A 21,820-nucleotide genomic window follows, 5' to 3' on the forward strand; every position below is an offset into this window, starting at 1 on the left:
GCCTTCTTACCAGGATTACTGCCAGCAAGAGAGATCTGTACACCAATTTTACACATGGCTACATATATATATATATATAATCAGTATTTAAAACAACATGTGTGACGAATAATATTAAAACAAATAATAAATCAAAATTTGGGACTTATAGATACACATGGTGGACAAACCCATAGTATATAATCAACACATGAATGATCTCACATTAATGCCCAGTCTTATCTCAGTTTGGAAAACTGTAGGTACAAGGGAAGTCCTGGTGCTGCTTCTTCAGCTTTCCCCAGCTTTCTGTATGGTCAATTTAACTACAAATAGAAGAGCACACAGAGATAACTCTCATAGGGAGAATAGAATAAAGAATAAATGCACTCACATTTGTGTTTACTATGATAAAGACATAAAACCCGATCGGTATACCCTAAGCCAGGGGTGCGCAAACTTTTCTGTTTGCGCCCCCCTGTCTGCGGCCCCCATACTCCCCCTTACCGGCTCTCTGGCATCGGCGGTGTCCTATGACGTCACAATGTCATGTGACGTTGCGTTGCCATTTGACCCCGCGGCGTCATTTGACGCCTCATTGTCATGACGACACATCGGCGAAGAGCTGGCTGAGATTGGGAAAGAGGGAGTTGCAGAGGCCTCGCGCGTCCCCCGGCATTTAATTTAAATGATGTGGGGAAGAGCACGGGGCCTCTGTAAGCACCGCGCACCACCCCCAGAAAATCTTACCCCCCCAGCTTGCGCACCCCTGCCCTAAGCTACCTCGTGGGCCTCTAGGATCCAGCAGCACACAGTGTGTCGTTGTCTCTCTTGGATGCCTACGCTCTCTCCACCGATCTCCCACACCTCTGCACGTCCCCTTAGAGATAACATGTGTGCGTGTGTATATATTTATATCTATATAGCGGTACTCGACTAAAGTAAGTCCTTAACTGCCTGGGTGGTAGCTGCAACATAATGGTAGTACAGGTTATGTCTTAGACCTGCTGTGCCTGCTTTATACATATAACAAATATACATTTCTAGCACTCCTCCCAACTTGGCTTGCAATTGTTTGGTGACATTTCTAATTTTTTTACTTATAATATCAATTGTTAGTCCAAATAAAAAAAGTTATCACCTAATACTGAAGTTCTCATTTGCTCTGCACTATCGCAGCTGGACTAACACGTCTATTTCTACTTCGTATATATTGCATAGTAGTTCAATTCACAACATAATGAAATGACTGTATGCTGGAGATGGCTCCCTATAGTTCTTTCAATGTTATACCCATTAGGATCCTGTTTGTATGCAAATTATTGTTATTTATTTCACTGGCTCCTCCATCTTTCTTCTAAGTTGACATTCTTTGTGGTTTCCCAGTCTTCGGGAGAAGCCTCCTTTCTCTTTATGGGTCCCTCCAGTACAATTCAACGTGTCTGTAGTAATTATACAATAGTATACAATCATCACACAACTCTCCTTTGGGAGGAATCTGTTTACTTGTGCATGGCTCTAATAGCTGCAACACTGTGTGCTTTCCCACCTCATTAACAGATGAACAACATTTCCTGGCTAAAGTTCTTCAACTAATCTATTATTTTTCACCTCTTGCATAGCTTCAAATAGACAAGAGGCCACGAGCAGTCCCATTACCATCTGTTAGTGGTTATGTGGCCTATTGGCCAATCTGAGAGAGATGGGTAAGAAGTTAAAGTACATTGCCATGGGATCAATAATAATCACTCAAACTCTACTGAACTGACGGGGAGTAATGATTTGGGAATAATTGGTCCCTGGGTTAATGATTACCCATTATGAATAGAATGAGTTTGTGATCTCATTTTAATTATCAGCGGGTAGTTCGATTCTCTTATTTCACTGGTATCTTTATGGAAATCGCAGAATTAAAATTAGACATGGTTCAACATGGTCTCATCATTGTATTGTGTTCAGTTTGTGGTTCCTTTGGACCAATACGACAATAATACATTGATGACACTGGGGACTATTAGGGACAAATGATGTACAAAATGATGGCAGCTGACTTATTGCGTTCATATTGGAAATCACAATCATGCAGGACTAGTCATGAAATATACAAGTTCCTTTAAAAAAAAATGTTTAAAGCAGCACTGACCAAAACAAATAGTAAATTCCATCTATTTCAAGCATTTTCGGCCTATTTACAGATTATACGTACAGTGTCACTTGTCCTGTGAACATACATCAAAATTGGCTACATTTGGCTTGTACAGTAAAACTAGGCATTGGGGCTTTCTGCATATGAGTCAATGGGACTTTCCATGCGGTAGTTCCCCAATTGGCACTATTGCAGTTTAATGAATAACCCCCAATGATATGGTTGCAATTTAAATGATGACTCTTCTTGAAAATGACTATGAGAAGTGATACAATTTTCCTTTTGCAGTTGTGCGATTGCACACTTGGTTTCTCTTCTTTCCCACAGGCACCTAATCGCCAATATGTCCCCAAATATTTGTGTTCTACTTCCGATATTCTCTGTTAAACACTTAACAGTAGCAATGTGCAAAACTGTCTCGACTGCTTTTCCAAAATTTTTGGCTCTTGTTTTTTAAATTTTTTTTTTTTTTTTTTAAAGAAAGTCAATTTTGGATGACTTGCAAAGTGCTGTGAAAATGTTGCATCACTAGACAGCATATAGACAGAGATATTAACAATCAGTTGGAATTCTTTTGTACACCCACTACTAATGCTAAGAAAGTCAGTATCAAAGCAACAAATGTTCTTGTGAAATTAAAAAAAAAAAATACATGCCAATAACATGGTCCAGTTACCGATAGCTCCTACAATAAAGTAACAGATGTACAGTAGTTTAGGAACGTGTGTAGACTGGGTGGGCTCTGTGGTCCTTGTCTGCTATCAAATGTTATGTTTCATTGCTCCATAGCAAGTGAGTTTGTTTCAGATGAAGTAGTTTCAATCAGACAGGTTGTTGGTCTACAGTATATTAAAATATTAAGGATGTCATACTTTAGCTCTTAGTATAAGGGATGGCGGGTTGATCTAATATCCCTGTGTTTTCTGATGGGCTGAAGGAGCGGCTCAGTGAGTAAAGGCACCGACTGTGTAAACAATGACAAATTCGGGGAGCCTGGCTCAAATCCTACTGTCAGCACCCTGTGACCTTGGGCAAGTCACCTGTATCTCCCTGGGCCTTAGGCACCTAAAACATAGATTGGCAGCTCATCTAGGCAGGGATCTGTAACAATCCTATGTGCTGCATACTGCACACTACAGGCATACCCCGCTTTAAGGACACTCACTTTAAGTACACTCGCGAGTAAGTACATGTCGCCCAATAGGCAAACGGCATTTCGCGCATGCGCCTGTCAGCACGTCCTGAACAGCAATACCGGCTCCCTACCTGTACCGAAGCTGTGCGCAAGCGGGGAGACTATAGAGCCTGTTACAAATGCGTTATTTACATCAGTTATGCACGTATATGACGATTGCAGTACAGTACATGCAGCGATAAGTGGGAAAAGGTAGTGCTTCACTTTAAGTACATTTTCGCTTTACATACATGCTCCGGTCCCATTGCGTACGTTAATGCGGGGTATGCCTGTATACTGTAATTGTGGCGCGCTTTGAGTCCCGTTGGGAAAAGCGCTCTATGAAATAAAGTTATTATTATTCACTCACAACCTCTATTTCCCTGTAGGATGACATATCCTTGTAAGATCTATGTTTGAAGCTACATTCTTTGTTGTTTTGCAAATGCTTATGTATTAACTTTGTTGCAGTGGGACATGCATAACGCACCAGCGGGAGAAAGCCCTATTAACCAGAACTGGCTGCGTGTGACGGGCTATTGCACCCGCTTCCATGGAAGCAATAATGTGTGCTACATCTGTGTCATGATAATATCATGAGATATTAAGTGTTTAAGTCTACCTGGTGCTTCAGGGCTTAATGTAGCTACAGTTTGATTTAAAAAAAGACAATATTTTGGGTTTATGACAGGGTAAAACTTTTACTGGGTCTGTGCAGACCTACAAAGAGGACTTAATTGGGGAGGGGGTTGGGGGGCTATCACTGATGGGCTACTAAAAGTGACGTGTAATTTAGAAGGCAATATGCACTCACTAAGCCGCTCCTTCAGCCCTGCAAAAAACACAGGGATATTAGATTAACCCGTCGTCATCCCTTATACTCAGAGCTAAAGTATGACATCATTAATATAGAATAACAACCTGTCTGATTGAAACTACTGCATCTGAAACAAACTCACTTGCTATGGAGCAATGAAACATAACATTTTATAGCTGACGAGGACGACAGAGCCCACCCAGTCTGCCCATGTTCCTAAGCTGCTGTAAATTTGTTGCTTTATACTAGGAGCTATCGGTAACTGGATCATGTTATTGACATGTGTATATATATTTTTTTTTTCACAGAGACGATTCTCCAGAATGCAATAAATGATAGCCAGGTACTACTCTGTCGGCCTCAAAGGAAACTAACATTCCTGAGACATCCCTTGTGCCTCACAGAATCGGGGTGACACGCAGGTCCCGCCTTAGTTGGGTGAATTTATTCAAAATAAAACTAATCGATAACCTCAAATTTTTTTTTTTTTTGTAACTTACATTTTTATTGATATTCTTGTCTTCAGACTTATTACATTTCAATCTTACAAACAAGACGTCTTGGTGTTCTCAGATATCATGTACATCATATACAAATCATAAATAAATAACCAAAGGGAACTGGGGGAAGGGAAGAGGAAGAAGGGGTGGGGGAGTGAAGGGGGATGTTATGAAGGTCTTTCCCTCTTTTTTTTTTGTATTATATTTTATTTGTTCCCGTCACCTGTGGAAGCGTCCAGAGTTTGGCTTAGCTGCCATGTTGTCATTGGTCATTCTGGCTCCCGTGCGGTCCCATTCTCATCCTTGTACCCTGACACTCCTATCACTAGTCGAGATAACCTCAATTTTATAGTTTAACGTTCAGATATTTGTAATCGTTGAAAAAGGCAACGCAAACCATTCCACACACTGCATAGGTAAGAGGTGCCAAGGAGAGATATTAATTTGTCACTCAAATTTTGTAGCAAGACGGTCATAATTAGTCCACCATAATCGCCTGAATCTATTGATATGGCTCACGTGTGTCCAAGTATCAGGGCCACGAAGTTATAAGGTTTTTCATATATCTTGGCACTCTTTTAAATGTCAAAATGGGAGTTTTTTTTCTAAGTCCTAAACCGTCAACCTAGCAGCTGATTTATGATAGGCGTCATAAATACGTTGTTTCAATGGGAGAAGAATGGTATATAGGTCTTGCCCTGGAGCTATGAAATCAGAATTCAACAGAAGTGTGTTTTGGACCAAACACGGAATTCTCATATTTCTATGCCAGTGACCTCTCTGGGAAAAACCTATGGCATATGGTACTTGAAACAGACAAATTGAATCCCTGGCGCAGAATGACAAAACAATAACAATACCAGTCCCGTATAGATGTGGAAAACTGGTACAATAGGAGCCTGTCCCATTAGTTGCACATGTAGTTCAAGAATCTTTGTTCCACTGAATAGTCTGTACAAATGTGGGATAACGGGAACTGATCCTATTACCGACACGGGCATCTTTAATTTCACTTTTCCTCCAAAGATATTTCCCTTAAGAATAAAGAAGTGGACAAGCCATTGCACAGCACCTCTGATAAAGGAACCCACTTTATCCCACAAGTCCTCACAGAGTAAAAAGTGATCACAGGCATATAAAAGGTTTATTTGCTGTTCTTTGATCCTCCCTTCCACCCTTATTCTAGTCAACAGCAGCTTTGTTGCCAATGTGCCTGCTTGAAACACACAACACAAATTGCCGTCCACGGCTTGAGCCTCCTGATCTGGTGTTCGGTGGTGTAAGTCATTGCGGTAAACCTTCCTCCTCCGATCGCAAAAAAGAAGAAACACAAAAGCGCACCAAGATGAGAGATATAAATTGTATTAGCAACAAATAAAAATAATAGTGACTTACATATGAAATTTCTTTAATAATCCCCGATTCTGATGTCTATCACAGGAGTAGCGCATCACATAGGAAATAGAAGGGCAGTCTCAGTTCTGGGAGATCAGACCCGCGCGCTGGGGCTGTCTCCGTTCTGTCTCCTATTCTCCACGTGTGGTAGCGTGGTGAGGAGTGTAGCGCGCATGCGCAGGAACCGGAGCCCTCTATAGGTGTCCTTAGGATGCCTGTCCGTTATTGATAGCGTAGAAACGATCGGGAACGGGCAGAAACGATACACTTGAATGTGTACTGGTGGTGGGTAGTAAAACCGCCAGCCACAACAGTCGCGACGCGTTTCGTTTACCAAAGTAAACTTCTTCAGGCGATATCTGGGGCACCTGTTTAGGGGTCCTTTATAGGTCTAATGCTGTGCGTCATTGGTTAATACCCAATGACTGCATGGCCAATCAGGCTCGTATACTGGTAGGGGCGGGCCATATTGAAAAGTCCTCCCTATTCATATCTTTGATCCATGTTGAATTACACTATATAAATATATATGTGTGTATAGAAAGGTAAACAGACCTTAAAGGGGAGCCAAAAACATGTGTCCCATATAGTCAAGTGCAATAAAATATGCATAATAGCAGCATAAATGGCAAAGTGTATGTGCATTCTAAATAACAACATTAATAACATTAATGACATATAAATAACATTTAAACATGGGAAATAAAACAAGGGTAAGGGGAGGGGAGTTAAAAAAGGGGGGGGGGGGAAAGGAAGGGAGGAAGGAGAAGGGGGGGGGAAATGGGAGGGGGGACAACAATCACTGCTTACAGATGACGTCACCACCGAGCGCCCACACTGCAGCTGCCCCTGCTCATGGACCAAAAGTAGCTCCACCCTATGCGTTTCTTCATGTAATGCGTCACTTTGTCAGGGGTAATGGAGCTAGCTAGTGATACACAGGCTTATATAGAGCCCGTTTAAGCACATTCAAATTAACCTTTGCAGGTTTGTGTTAGCAAACCCATGCTGTGTTGTCAAATCCACTGCAGTGAAATAAAAAGCTGATGTCCCAGCATCAAAACTTAAAATACATGATACGATCTACTGAAATACAATCAGCCATTGTATAATGAGCTTATTATAGCCACAGTAGGTTAAAGCACTCTTTGAGTGCCATTGTGTAAACACTATATGCACACAGTAAAACAATACACAATATGAAATAAAACTTTTAAAGGAGACTGAGGAAAATCTATACAGATATAATCATAGAAAAATGCTATGAAATGTAACCCTTAAGAAAGGATGCCATATTAAATTCTATGTTGAGACCTGAGGGGGTAAGAGTTTTTTAATATGTAAATCCAACAACTTTCACATTTGGAAATCAGATTTAATTTGTTACCCCCCCCCCCCCCACCTTACCACACACCATTTTTGGATAAAACGTGGATGGTTTCTTGAAAGGGGTATGCAAAATCCTCTCACTACCGAAGGCTCCACTAATATCATTGATCACGGGTCTACTAATTGCATCTTTTAAATAGTATTTCTTCAAGGTCAATTTTCTTGCGAATTTCTGTACATCCACATATAAGTTGAACATGTTTGGCCCCTCTGTTGGGGCAAAATTAAGCCCCTTGGAAAGAACCACACTCTCAATTTCTGTCAACTTATAGTCACTAATGTTGAATATATTATTTTTCTTTCCTCCTCGTTTTCCTCTGAATACTCTACCCTTTTGCGCCTGAAGGGACGATCTATGTCGGGTCTCCAAAACGGACTGTCCTCTTTTTCTCGGGGGGGGGGGGGGGGGGTCCATACTTCTGCGCTTGTCTAAAAAAGATGGAGTTAAGTTCTGAAAATCAACAGGTCTTTCTTGAACAACATCGGAGATTTTATTTTCATATGATCCATTATTGGGATCCCTTCTTGAATCCCGTCCCCATGACCTACCATATATAGCAGACTGGTTATATCTAGATTCATATCTGTCATCATGCCAAGTGGCATGATGTGTGGATGAATTGTCCCATCTCCTAAAGTTCTTATTTCCATAATTTCGCTTTTCTCTGTTTTTTTAGTGTTACTATTCGGCCTGTTAGTATACCTCAATCTCTCTTGTGTATCCTTTTTTGAGGGTGTTTTATTTTTTTCTTTTGTCCCTTCTTCCTGATCTTTCTCTAGTTCAGGTTTACCTCCTCTCCAATTCCTCTCTTGTTTAAGTTTGTAATCTTTCTTGTCTCTATAAAACTTTTTTTTTTGTTTTGTATTGATCACTTCTTTCTCTATTTTTTCTGTTCATGCTGTACCTTTTCCTCAAGACATTTGTATTCTTGTAACTCAATGAACTAACTGTTCCTTAAGTCCCACCATTTCCTTACCTAAAATTATCATGGATTCTGCTCTGTGTTTGATTAATAACAGCCTAAGGCCAAACGAGCAAGTATCCAACACAAAATTCCATTCCTTAATAAATGCCTCGTTCTCTAAATCCAGTGTGGGTGATTTAAGAATTCTTAAACCCCGAGGGATTCGTCTGTTCTCTCTATATTTTTTGAGAGTCACAATATCCCATAGTTGTTTCATTTCCTTTGTTAATAACTTCTCAGGTTTTTGAAATTGTGTGTCTAAATTCTCTACTTCAATATTGACACCTTCAAAATCTTTACTATCTGAGAATGATTCCTCAATGTTCTGCCCCCTAAGGGCTGTACTTGAAAAAAGTGACATAGTAAAAAATGGCAAACTACTGGTATGTGTGGAATAGACAACTGAACGGAACTAACTAACAACATACACTAAGCACTAAGCCTAAAAACTGCCAGTGCAGCAATTGTGCCGGTTGCACAACTAAAATGGTTACCTAGGTCAATAAAATGAGATGACCCTGAAACACGGGCCTATGCCTATAGATGATCTACAGAGATCTCCTGTGAACAACCACTTATACAGATTAGCCAGTAAGTGATAGAAGTGGATATAATTTGATCCAAGGAGTGTTGCACAGCAGTCTTTGATCAAAAAATGGCAGCATAAGGGGTAAAATAAAACAAGCCTTCCAAAGCTTGTTCAAATACCACCTGAACAGACAAATTGAATCCTTGGCGCAGAATGACAAAACAATAACAATTCCAGTCCCGTATAGATGTGCAAAAACTGGAACAATAGGAGCCTGTCCCATTAGTTGCACATGTAGTTCAAGAATTTCTTTGTTCCACTGAATAGTCTCTGAACAAATGTGGAGTAAAGGGAACTGATCAATTTGTTTCCATGACAACGTGACATCACATGGCGTCGCCACGTTATTACAACGTGATGCCGCATAGGAACAGGCAAGAGGCCCTGCGAAAGCCCTTGCACCGAGCACTGCGTAATATCAAACCGTGTGTGTGTGTGTGTATATGTACAGTATATATATATATATATATATATATATATATATATATATATATATATATATATATATATATATATATATATATATATATATATATATATATATATATATATACTGTACATACACACACACACACACACGGTTTGATATTACGCAGTGCTCGGTGCATATATACACATACATACATACACACAGTATTTTCACTGGACAGCCGTGCAGGAAACCGAGACAGAACACAAGAGGTAGTAGTTCAAAATAAAACTGTATTGAGATACGTGGCACACACACCGATGTTTCGGTCCTCACAGAGGGACCTTTCTCAAGGGAGTGCACAGACATGGTGATCATGTCAGACATATATACCCATACAATAGTGTGTTACATAACAAACAGAGCAATTAATCAATTAATAAGTCAATGAAACAAAAGTGTGTTACATACCAAACAGAGCAATCGAACAAGCAGTAAGTCAATAAAACAATCAATTAAGGTAAGAGGCCCAGCGAAAGCCTCTGCACTGAGCCCTGCGTAATACAAAACTGTGTGTGTGTGTGTGTGTGTCAGTAGAACATAAAGGGAGCGACGTTTCGGACCTCCCGGTCTTTATCTAGCTAGATAAAGGAGCGGGAGGTCAAAAACATAGCGCCCTTTATCTTGTACTGACCTCGCATGCTTGCTTGATGCATTAAAACCAGATTTATATCCTGTGCCCAGGACATACTTGAAAACGAGAGGTAACTCTCAATGTATTACTTCCTGGTAAAATATTTTATAAATAAAATATCCAACAGAGTGCAACAAAAATATTTGATTTTTGTGTTATCTATTTCCACTGCTGGATGGTAATCCCAGCTGCTCTGCAAGCACCCTGACTGCAAAGATAAGTCACTTATTCTTTTTGGTATACCTGTTTGAGTGCCCTGATTTCTTGTTTTTTGTATGTACAGAAATACATACATACATGTCAATTGAAAAATATTTGTTATAACATGGGAGTGGCTGCAGAGATTTTGTATTAATGTGCATACCAGACATGACCTTTTTGCTGTTCTAATATTACTTTGAGAGTCCTTTGCAATAAAGCATTTGTTAGCATCAGGGTACAGAGCTGTGCTCAGATTTTTCTTTTACTTGCATGAATAGCTGTGGGATTGAATATCTGGAGAAACAGGAGGAGCCAGAGTTGCTAGACACCTGTTTAATCTCTTTTCTTTATTTTTCTTCATATTTTCTCTGATCATTATTTTATGTTTGCAATAATCCGCAGAACTGAGATATGTCTAAGAAAATTCTTGATGATAAATGACTACATTGCTTTATGATTACAAACTGTGTGACTGTAATGGGCGGCTAAACGTCGTAATGGGACATTTGGTCGTGGCCGTTTCGCCGTGACCAAATGGCCGCCGCTGCTTTGCCGCAGATGGACCCTACACCCTGCCAGCCACTTCCAAGGTAAATTGTATTGCTAGTTAGGGTAGAGAGTTCATTTAAGGGGTTATAGCAGTTAGGGTTGTTTTTTTCTTAGGTAAGGTTTTAGACTTGGGTGTTTTAGGGTAAGCGGTTAAGGTAGGAGGTTTTAGGGTAAGGGCATAGAGTAGGGGGGTTTAGGGTAAGGGTTTAAAGTAGGATGTTTTAGGGTAAGGGATTATGGTAGGGTGTTTTAGAGTAAAGGATTAAGGTAGGATGTTTTAGAGTAAGGGATTAAGGTAGGGTGTTTTAGGGTAAGGGATTAAAGTAAGGATTAAGGTAGGGTGTTTTAGGGTAAGGGATTAAGGTAGGGTGATTTAGAGTAAGGGATTAAGGTAGGATGTTTTAGAGTAAGGGATTAAGGTAGGGTGTTTTAGGTTAAGGGATTATGGTAGGGTGTTTTAGGATAAGGGATTAAGGTAGGGATTAAGGTAGGGTGTTTTAGGGTAAGGGATTAAGGTAGGGTGAGTTAGAGTAAGGGATTAAGGTAGGATGTTTTAGAGTAAGGGATTAAGGTAGGGTTTTTTAGAGTAAGGAATTATGGTAGGGTGTTTTAGAGTAAGGGATTAAGGTAGGGTGTTTTAGGTTAAGGTAGGGTGTTTTAGAGTAAGGAATTATGGTAGGGTGAGTTAGAGTAAGGGATTAAGGTTGGGTGTTTTAGAGTAAGGGATTAAGGTTGGGTGTTTTAGGGTAAGGGGTTTACTTACCATGGCGGCGAAGTGACCAGCGGCGGCAGCTTCTGGCAGCGGAGAGAGTCGCGGTGAAGCGCCGGCTGCCATTTGGTCGTGGCGAAACGCCCGCGGCCAAATGTTCTAGACCGGCTAAACTTGATATATATCAGATTACACAGGTTTGGATCATAGATGCACGAAGTACCAGGGAGTCTGTCGTGCGCTTCGGTGTAATACACAGGTGTGGAAGGTTATCAGACACTGGAGTAGGTATGAGGGAGCTAAGATGCAGCCTTAAAGTTTAGTTGTTTTAAGGTATGAACTTCATTTCATCATTGGTTGATAAGTAAGATACCAAAACATGGGGATTTAACCATGAAGGTAAAAGTGGTTCACCAGTTTTATCATGAAATAAAAAATTCAGTTGACTCGCTTTGATACATTTGGTGAATTTTTGGCCCTGAATTGCACCAGTTTTAACTTGATATATAGACGCCGTATAGTGTATCTCAGGCCTGCACAAGTCCAGTCCTCGTGGGCCGCAAGCAGGCCAGGTTTTCAGGATATCCCTACTTCAGCACAGCTGACTCAATTAGTGGCTCAGTCATACTGTGTATATGGACATTGAAATCCCTAATAAAAAAAACAGTCCAGATGTGCTTAATTATAGCATCTGTCCATTTAAACAAGTAACATGAAAGCATTCACCCTTAATGTCACTCTTGTGTAGCTAGGAGATTTTGCAAATGCTAATTCCCCCTATTACTAATATCACCTTGGCAGCCTCTGAACAGTTATTATAAACAAGGGGGAAGCCAATCTTAAACTTCCTAATCATACTTTTGTGTACACTTTCTTAATCATATGGAAACAACCCAAATCGGCATTGAAATTGCAGAAATAAAAAGCGGTGCACAATACTGTATATCGTTCATAATGTGCCCCTCTCTGCATAATAAACAATACAAGCATTCTGTCCCAGTTCATTCCAGCCTAATGTAAAAGATCTAAGTACAGTATTTCTCAACCTGAATAAAACGAGATTCTGGGAAGAGCTGAGAACAGAACCAACTGCACCACTTAAACCTGCACATGGTAATAGACCATTATCGGACGATTTCAAGATCACCAGCACATCATTTGTCCTCGACATTTTCTGACCTGGAATTGTGAAAGAACAAGCAAGTGTCATTCCTCCTTAAACTGTCCGTCTAATGACAATTTGTTTTTTTGGGGGGACTTTATATAGTGCAAGTTGTGATATCTTTTATTGGGTCAGCCTGAAAGTTCTGTGTAACATTGTGTCTGTCTATAGCAGAATACTGTACGTAGATTGGAAGCTACACACACATGGTTGTGATGTATGAATTGTGGTTGCCTTGCTCTTACCTGCCATGAAAGCGCAATTAGTTATGCTGTAGAACCGAGGTGGGCAACCCTGTTGCCAATCGCTACAAGTGGTGAATTTGAGTTTGCCAGCTCCCACGGTAAAATAAACTTTTTACTGGGGGCGTGTGCTAGTTTCTGCTTTCTGAATGAGTCAAAGAAGTGAAGCAGCCTATTTTGATCTGGTTTAATACTGATTGGCCGGCGAAGCCGGCCAATTCAGTTAAACAGCAATTCTACTTGTTGCCAAGTAGAACAAAGAAAAACCAGTCAAACAAATATATAAGGGAACCAACAAGTGCACTGTAAAAAGTGCACTTAAAAAAGAAGGGTTAACTCAAAAGAACCCATGATGGGGGATACCGAGCAGAGCACCCCGCCTAACGCCCACTGGGAGGCAAACTCCGAAACCGTCCCAGCAGACTCGGCGTACATGAACTCTGCCCGAATACGGGAGTGCACCAGCGCCCGGAATACTGCCACGACGTTCGTTGGGACCCCCCTCTCCAAACACTGCCTCCTGGTCTTGTAAATGGCTACCTTAGCCACTGCCAGGAGCAGGTTGACTAGGAGATCCCTAGGCTTATTGTCTCGGGACACTGGGCACCAAAAAATAAAAAGATGAGGGGAAAAACCCAGCCAGAACTGCAGAAGAAGGCTCCTCAAGGTGGATAAGAGGGGCTGCAGTCTGGCGCAGCTCAGATAAATGTGGAATACGGACTCCCGCTCGCCACAGAAGGGACAGGCGGCGGGGGAGTCCGTGAAGTGTGCCAAGTACTCTCCTGTGCTCAGTGCACTGTGGTGGACCCTCCAACTCAAATCCCCAGCGGGACGCGGAACCAAAGCTGAATAGAGCTCTCTCCACCGGGGTCTCTCGCCCTCGTTCCCATGAAATACCCACCTCCAGATGGTATCTGGGCGGGTGACAAGGGCGAGGTAGTGCACTATATGGAGCACCAGAGAATACAGGACTTTCCTCGGCATGCCGCGGAAACATGCCGGGGACATATCCCCCAACCTGCTGAGGTTGCCGTGGTTTGGGTTCTACGCAAAGATCCGGAGAGCTGAAGTTGATAGGTTGACAGTGCTCTCCAGTCTGCAAAACCCCTCGATGAAGGTGCGTGAGTCGGGGTGGATTGCATCTTTAATCTCCCGGATCAAACGACGAGGGACACGGGCAGTAAGCATACCCATACGGGGCGCAAGCACCTCTGCGCTTACCCAGTCTTGCCGCTCATAGTCCAGGAGATCCCCGACTCTGGTCACTTGCGCCAGGATTAGCCGGCGGCAAATAGAGGGTGAATCCAACATCCGAGCCCCCACTGCCGGATTATACAGCAGGGGCTCGGTGAGGAAATCAACCCCCACTGCCTGTTCCTTCCTGGTCATGGCAGAGGAAGGGCTCGATGGCCAGCGCGTATAGTTGCCCAGACAGGGGACACCCCTGACGTACTCCCCGACAAAACACAAAAGGTGCCGTCAGGGACCAATTAATTTTTACCAGACACTCTGCAGAGGCGTACAGCATCCGGAGAAAGCCCACAAATTGTGGGACAAAGCCAAACTCCCGCAGGGTCTGCAACGGTGATCCACCCTGTTAAACGCCTTCTCCTGATCTAGGGACAGGAGGGCGAGTGACAGACCAGTCCTATGCGCGTGGTGTAGCAGGTCCCGGACCAGAAAAATGTTGTCATGAATGCTCCGGCCCGGGACAGTATAGGACTGGTCGGGGTGAATCACCTCTGCCAGCACGGACTTGAGCCTCAGCGAGAGCACTTTGGCTACGATCTTATAATCCATGCTGAGCAGTGAGGCGGTCGCCAGTTAGAGATCTGGCGGAGATCCCCCTTCTTCGGCAGCAGAGACAGTATTGCCTGCCGACATGAAAGGGGCATCTCACCAGTCTCCAGGGTTTCGGCCAGGACCTCGGTGAAATCAGGTCCCAGCATCTCCCAAAAAAAACGGAAGAACTCCACAGTCAGCCCGTCTAGCCCCGGCGCTTTTCCGTGGGACATGAGATTAAGAGCTTCAGAGAGCTCAGCCAGAGTCAAAGGTAACTCAAGCCGCTCTCTTCCACCCTCGCTGACCGTGGGAAGCCCCTCCCATAAGACCCTGCACGCATCTGGCTGGATGGACTCCGGAGAGAAAAGATCTACGTAAAACCTCCGGGTTCTGTCCCGGATGCTCTCCGGGTCAGTCAGAGGGGTACCGTCCTCTGCTAGCAAGCAGGTGATATGTTTACGGTTTCCCCTCTTTTTCTCCAGCGCGTAGAAGAGGCGCGACCCGCGACCCTCTTCCCGAAGGAAGTGGATGCGGGATCGCACATACGCCCCCCGAGCTCTCCGATCTTCAAGTCCCGGAGAGCGCACTTCCTCTCCACGTACGCACACTGCAGGAATTGGTCTCCTGCCACAGACAGCCGCCTCTCGAGATCGAGCACCTCTTCCCAAACGGTCTCGATCTCAGCATCGCGCCGCCTGCTGGCACCTTTAGTGTGCTCAATGACAAACGAGGCGCAGATGAACCTTGCCCACGTCCCACCAATGCTCTAACGTGGCAAAGTCTGACCTGCAACCTCTCCAGGCCATCCAAAAGTCTCGGACCGACGTCGCAAACCCCTTGTCCTCCAACAACGTATTGTTGAAATGCCAATAGGTGGCCGAGGGCGCTGCTGGTATTAGCGCCACCGTCACGGACACAATTGTGGTCCGAAAACGGCGCTAGCCTAATGGTACTGGACTGAGCTCGCGACAGGCTGTGGCTGGATATGTACAGCCTATCGATCCGGGACCAGGATATCCGTCCACCTCTAACCACTCTAACATAGATGAACTCAGTGGATACCCTTGGATGTTGTTCTCGCCAGACGTCTACCAAGGAGTAGCGGGTGATAACCTCCCGCAAGGCGGACACAGAACCCGGGTGTGGCTCTGGACCATTCCAGTCCCTCAGAGCCTCGAGGGTGCAGTTAAAATCACCCCCGAGCACCACGTGTTCATCCGCGTCGACTGTCTCCAGGTATTCGGACAATCTGACGAAGAACTGCCTTCTCAGGGGTCCGGTGGCAGGAGCATACACGTTCAAGAAATTAAACGTGTAGTCCTCGTGTCGGACCCTGAGATGCAACAGGTGACCTGGAACAACAGTTTTGGCAAACAGCAGCTCAGGTTGAAAGGATTCAGAGAACAGGGTCACCACCCCACAAGATGTCGAAGTGAGGTGGCTGAAAAAGACCTTGCCTCGCCACTCCAGATGCCAACTGGCTTCAGCCTCTGGAGTGGTATGGGTTTCCTGCAGGAAACTCACAGAATACTTTCCCTTTTGTAAAAAGGAGAGTACCTGGAACTTGCGAAACCCGTCCTTACATCCATTTACGTTTAGCGTACCGATGCTCAAAGCCATTGGTAATCAAGAGTCTTGCTTCCCATAGGCGCTCAGGGTACTATACCCCGAGAAGACCTTACGTGCTCTCGCAACACTTTGTTAAACTTTAGGACCCGAACATGTTCGATAGTCCCGGAAAGTTTGGCCTTGTGGTTAGCCTTGATATATACTCTGAGAGAGTGGAGAATGACCGAAGCATCCTTCCACCTCTCAAGGGCCAACTGCACCTTCGTATGTCCGTGTCTACAGAGGGTAGCATCCAGGAAACTATCTAACTCCCGGGCAGGGATAACGGGGATCGAGGAGTCCACCGACTTCATGGTGCCAGAGGACTCCCCACTAAGCCCCAACTCCCCAGGCTGCTCTTGGCTGGAGAATTCAAGACCCCCGTCCTTCTCTGAGGGGGCCTCTCTCAGCCCTAGATAGGATCCCCTCCTCTGTGTTTCCATGGAGGGGGTCCACTGTGCTCTCCACCTCCATCCCCGAGTCAGGATGTTCAGGGGCAGCTGGTAGCGACATGGCAGAGGCAGTGGTCTCCCGAGAGTCCTCGGGGGCCACAGAAGCACACATGCCACGGGTGTTCGTATCACCCACGGGAGGGCACTCACCAACCGCGGGAGGGCCCTCACCATCCGCGGGAGGGCCCCCACCGTCCGCGGGAGGGCACCCACCATCCGCGGGAGAGCTCTCACCAACCATGGGGGGGCACTCATTAGCAAGGGCTTCATAGGGAGGGTCTTTGCCAGCGTTCACTCCCAACAAAGTGCCTGCCCAAAACTCTGCACCAAGAGGGTTCAGGTCAGACAACTCCCAGATGTAATCTGATGTGCTCACCAAAACACCCTCAAAACTCTCATCCACGGGGGTCAGCCCTAACCCATCTCCTTCCTCTGGTGATGCAAACCGGGGCTTTTTATCCCTATGTGCGTCACCCGAAGGCGGTACAGCCGGAGGGGGATCTTGGCTGGCTCTGAAGATAGGTGCATTCGGCATGTCAAATTCACCGAAGCACAATTTTCCGGGGGACGCTCTCCAACCGTGAGGGGCGCTGGGAGGCTCCCCAACGTCCCCAGAGGCGTCGGGTACCTCCAGCTGCATTCCTTCCAGAAATTCGAGGGGGGGGGGGCTGTACATTTGTGGGATCCGGCTTACACTGGTTAATCCCAACCAGTGGGCCAGACAGGACTACCTTGTGCGGAACTGATTTTTCTTTCCGCTTCCGAGACTTCAGAGGGTAAACGGAATATGGTTTACCCTTCTCAACCTCCTCAATCACCCTCTTATTGGTTTTAGATTTGCTCTTCCTGGGGATTGATTTCCCAGGAGAGGGTGCCACTGTCTCCATAGCAGGAGTTTCCTCCCGCTCCCCTTCACCCTGTACGGTGCTTACAATGGGGTTAGGAGGTTCTTGGGGGGGGGGACAGCGACAGAGGGTGACTGTTGTGGGGTGACTTTGTTCTTCCCCCTCTTTTTTGGGAGGAGAGGTTCAGATGTCACTGTTTGAGTTGCGACAGTGACATCTTCTGTGGTCCCAGGGGGGACCTGGGCCCTCGAGATCTTTTCCTTCTCCCTCTGTTCTTTGGGGAGAGGTTCAGATGTCACTGTTTGAGATGGGGCAGTGACATCTTCTGCGGTCCCAGAGGGGGCCTGGGCCTTCGAGGGCTTTTCCCTCTCTCTCTTTCTTTGGGGGAGAGGTGTAGACGTCACTGTCCGAGATGGGGCAGCGACATCTCCTGTGGTCCCAGCAGGGGCCTGGGCCCCCGAGGGCTCCGCTGTGGTGGGCGCAGCGGCACAGGATGTTTCCTCCTGGGGGGAGACAGCGATAACAGAGGCTGGCCGCTCCAGGGCGACCCCCTCTCCTTCCTTCCGCTCTCCAGGAAGAGGTGCAGAAGTCACTGTTCCGGATGGGACAGCGACATCTCCTGCGGTCTCAGGAGGGACCTGGGCCATTGAGGGCCCCGCTGTGGTGGGCACAGCAGTACCGGGTGTCTTGGCAGAGGGAGGGGTGGGTGCAGGAGTTGGGATGGGTCCTCTGTTCCCTTTGAGGCAACTCCTACGAGTGTGCCCCAGCTCTCTGCACAGATAACATCTAACCCCCTCCGTGCCATAAAACACAGTGTATGCTATGCCATACATTTTGCTGGCCGCCACCACAGCAGAGGGACCCACCACATCAGCCACAGCCCTCACATATATCTCCATGTTTAGGCCAGGTGACATTGGGCACCTCACCCCAAGCTTCCTGCTCAGACAGGGCGTGGCCCCAGCATTGTTGTTGCTGGGGTCAACGCCTGTAATTGCCACATGCGCCCATGTTTGAACTGGGACTGCAGGGGTTACGCTGCTAACAGGTGCTGGGGGAGGCGTGGCCAGGGCACTGGAAGGACCAGGCCTAGGGCTGTGACTAAGGGTGTTGCTCCTAGGGGCCACAGTTTTTGGTGTTTTGTATCCGGGCGTCACCCCCGTTGCCGCACTTGTCCTATTCCCCTTTCCAGGCATGATAACAAATAAGCCTCTAAGTCAGGGGAGGGTATTGCTTAGGGAGAGAGGTTTTGAGAGGAACTGTCCCTTTAAGAAGAGATCTCTCTGCAAGGGGAAAAAACAGCAGCTTTTAAAAACCTGCTGCAGTTTTAAATCTTTTTCCCCTTATTATTTACTCTCTCTCTGTTGTAATAAGCAAACACCACAATTTTACAAGTCTTTAAAGAAAAGACACAGAGCTCCCAATTGCAAGTGAGAAAAGGAATCAGGCTTAAGAAAAACAAAAGAGTGAAATTGGAAGTTTAAACAACCAGTAAAAACCTCCAGTAGTGAGGGAGGAGAGAGGGGGTGAGACTGCAGTTTTCCAGCCAGCTAAACTGCAGCTATGCTGGGTTAAATCACTGCAGCCCCTGGGTGAAAACCAAAAACGGTTTTTAAGCCTGAAAATACACCCAAAACCCTCTATAAAACTCCCAGTATACTCACAGTATACTCCCCCACAGATCCAAACCAAAAAATACCAAATAAAGAAAGAATAAAGCTGATTTCTTACCAAATGCCTGGGAGCTCTGTACATACACTTCTGAGTGACGCAGCAGCAGGTGATAGTGCTGAGGTGAGTGAAGCAGACGAACAGTGTGTGTTGTTTTAAATGTTCGATTGAGCGACCTAATTTCTCAATTTTTACATTGAGTGGTGATTTTCACTTCTCATTCGCCACACCTGTGGCTACATTGAAAAATAGGTTGCCAACCACTGTTTTAGAAAGTATGAAGATTGCAACAGAAGGGGTGAATGCTGGGCTTGTTTGTAAGGCAAATAACAGAGATTAAAGGAAAGAAGATGCTTACTGTATAAACAGAGACTGCACTAACAAATTGAGACAAAGCTTCTAGCTCTTATTAACTCAACACCTTTTTTGGTTCCTGAGTTTATTGTTCATTATTAGTTTATTTGTGGTCTAATAGAGAAGCCCCTCATAGAGTAAAATAATAATAGTGGCATGTTTATTAGGTTAAAAATAAAATCAGACTAACAAGTATTTCAAAATAATTTTTAACATTTTAACGAAGGATGGACAGATTTGCACGTTCAAAATCCAAAATTTGCAAACTTTGACGTTTGTTTGGAAATTCGAGTCAAGTTCAAAAGTGTAAAAAAAACATTTTCCTTCCATTTTGAGTCCCCCCCCCATAATAAAAAAAGAGCTAAATAATCCACAGGAATTCTCGCAAAATATTTTTTTAAATAATCAGAACGGCAGTAAAAGTGCCCACCCTTACTTATAATGCCTCCTTAGTAACCAAGTTTTCCTTTGAGATGCCGGGGGCAGGAGAACCAGATAAAATGAGCATTGCAAAAAAAAAGTGTTAGTGTTTTTTCATAACGGTCACCCCTCGAAAGGTCACGTGGCACTGACATAATTAAGGGGTTACATCTGAGTGACTGACGGCTGTTTTACCAAAAATCTAACACCTGTAAGTATTTTTTATTTTACATTTTTTTTAAGTTAGTTTGTAAACACAGTGAGCTGGGACTTGGGAAAGGTTTGCTTTCCACTGGTTACTTTTTTTTGTCTGATTCCACTGTGTGTTCACCGCGAGTTTGCATAGCCAAAGCATTCTCTTTTCCCCTCCCCTCATCTTTATTGGCTGTCTGATAAAGAGAGGGTGGGTTAACAGCAAAGAAAACGCTTACTTAATAAACACTTCAGAGCCCCCTTATGTATGTAATTTGTAATACATTTACAGGAAAACCAAAATAAGTCAAATATCTTTGCTTTTAGCACGTCTAGATCAGTTTCGGGAAAGCCTTTAGATTGTTACATTATTTAATTGTATTTTGACCACCTTTAAGTTAAATACTACTTAGAAAAAAATGGCTTTTGCACTAAGGATACATGATATGACATTTCTACAGAATACAAACTACAGAATACAGATTTAAACTGTTGAACAAGGTGTCGGGTAAAGATATTCATTTGTAGTATACTGAAACTGCAGCCCTGTTTAAGTTAACCTTTAGATCTCCAAAGAAGTCCCAAGCCCTTCCTTTTATGACCTGATGAACGAGAGATGAATTTGAAATTCACCTTTTATCTTGGTGGACTGAAGATGAATTGTGGGCTTAGAAACGAAATATAACACTGTTGTATTTTATTTCAGATCCTGGCGGTTCCAAGTTCACGATTGGCAAGTCCATTTGGCTGCTTTGGGCTTTGGTTTTTAACAACTCTGTTCCAGTAGAAAACCCAAAAGGCACCACAAGCAAAATTATGGTTCTCATCTGGGCTTTCTTTGCTGTTATATTCCTGGCTAGCTACACTGCCAACCTGGCAGCCTTCATGATCCAGGAAGAGTATGTTGACACAGTATCCGGACTGAGTGATAAGAAAGTAAGAGATTACAAATGCATGTTAATGGTCCCAACTCCCAATACAATTCACAGTTAACACTGTATATATCAAAGCATAAGAAACATAGGAGTCTGCCTGGATAGCAACACTTACAGTAGCAAGCGGGCAGAAAGTTCATTGTACTTGTGATTTAGAAACAGTTAGTCTTTATCATACAGTACCTTAGCTGTGACATTCAAATGACTGACCATGTCATGAAATGTAACAAATATTATTTGTATATATATATATATATATATATATATATATATATATATATATATATATATATATATATATATATATATTATATTTTTTCAGGTCTGACACAATCTATGCAAGTTTCTTACAAAGACTTAACTAACAACTCAAACCTGCCCGATTACCTAATGCCAAAATAAAGAAGAAAAAGTATGAGCAGAAATTGAAGCATTTCTAGTTTTATCCCATTATATCCATCAAGGAACTGCTCCTCCAACTTCCCCTATAGCTAGTGGAAACCACTTCCCAGATTGGTACTGTAGCTAAGCCACCAGGACAACATTAATGCAAAGTGGGCGATGCATAAAAATGAATTGTTTCAGGTCAGCCTCTCTAGTGCCTGCTCGACTACTCATGACATCACCTTCCAAATAGGCAG

At 44.1% G+C, this 21,820-nt stretch overlaps 1 protein-coding gene across 1 annotated transcript in view; it reads left to right on the top strand.

Moving 5' to 3' along the window:
* Positions 1-21,820, top strand: part of GRIN2D (glutamate ionotropic receptor NMDA type subunit 2D) — a 370,096-nt gene that overhangs the window by 285,058 nt on the left and 63,218 nt on the right. Inside the window, exon 9 of the mRNA XM_075605369.1 lies at positions 20,951-21,180. Within this exon, the coding sequence (XP_075461484.1) occupies positions 20,951-21,180 (230 nt within the window). The remainder of the gene's footprint in view (positions 1-20,950; positions 21,181-21,820) is intronic.

This window comes from Ascaphus truei, chromosome 6 (genome assembly GCF_040206685.1).
Source record: "Ascaphus truei isolate aAscTru1 chromosome 6, aAscTru1.hap1, whole genome shotgun sequence".
Classification (NCBI taxonomy): Eukaryota; Metazoa; Chordata; class Amphibia; order Anura; family Ascaphidae; genus Ascaphus; species Ascaphus truei.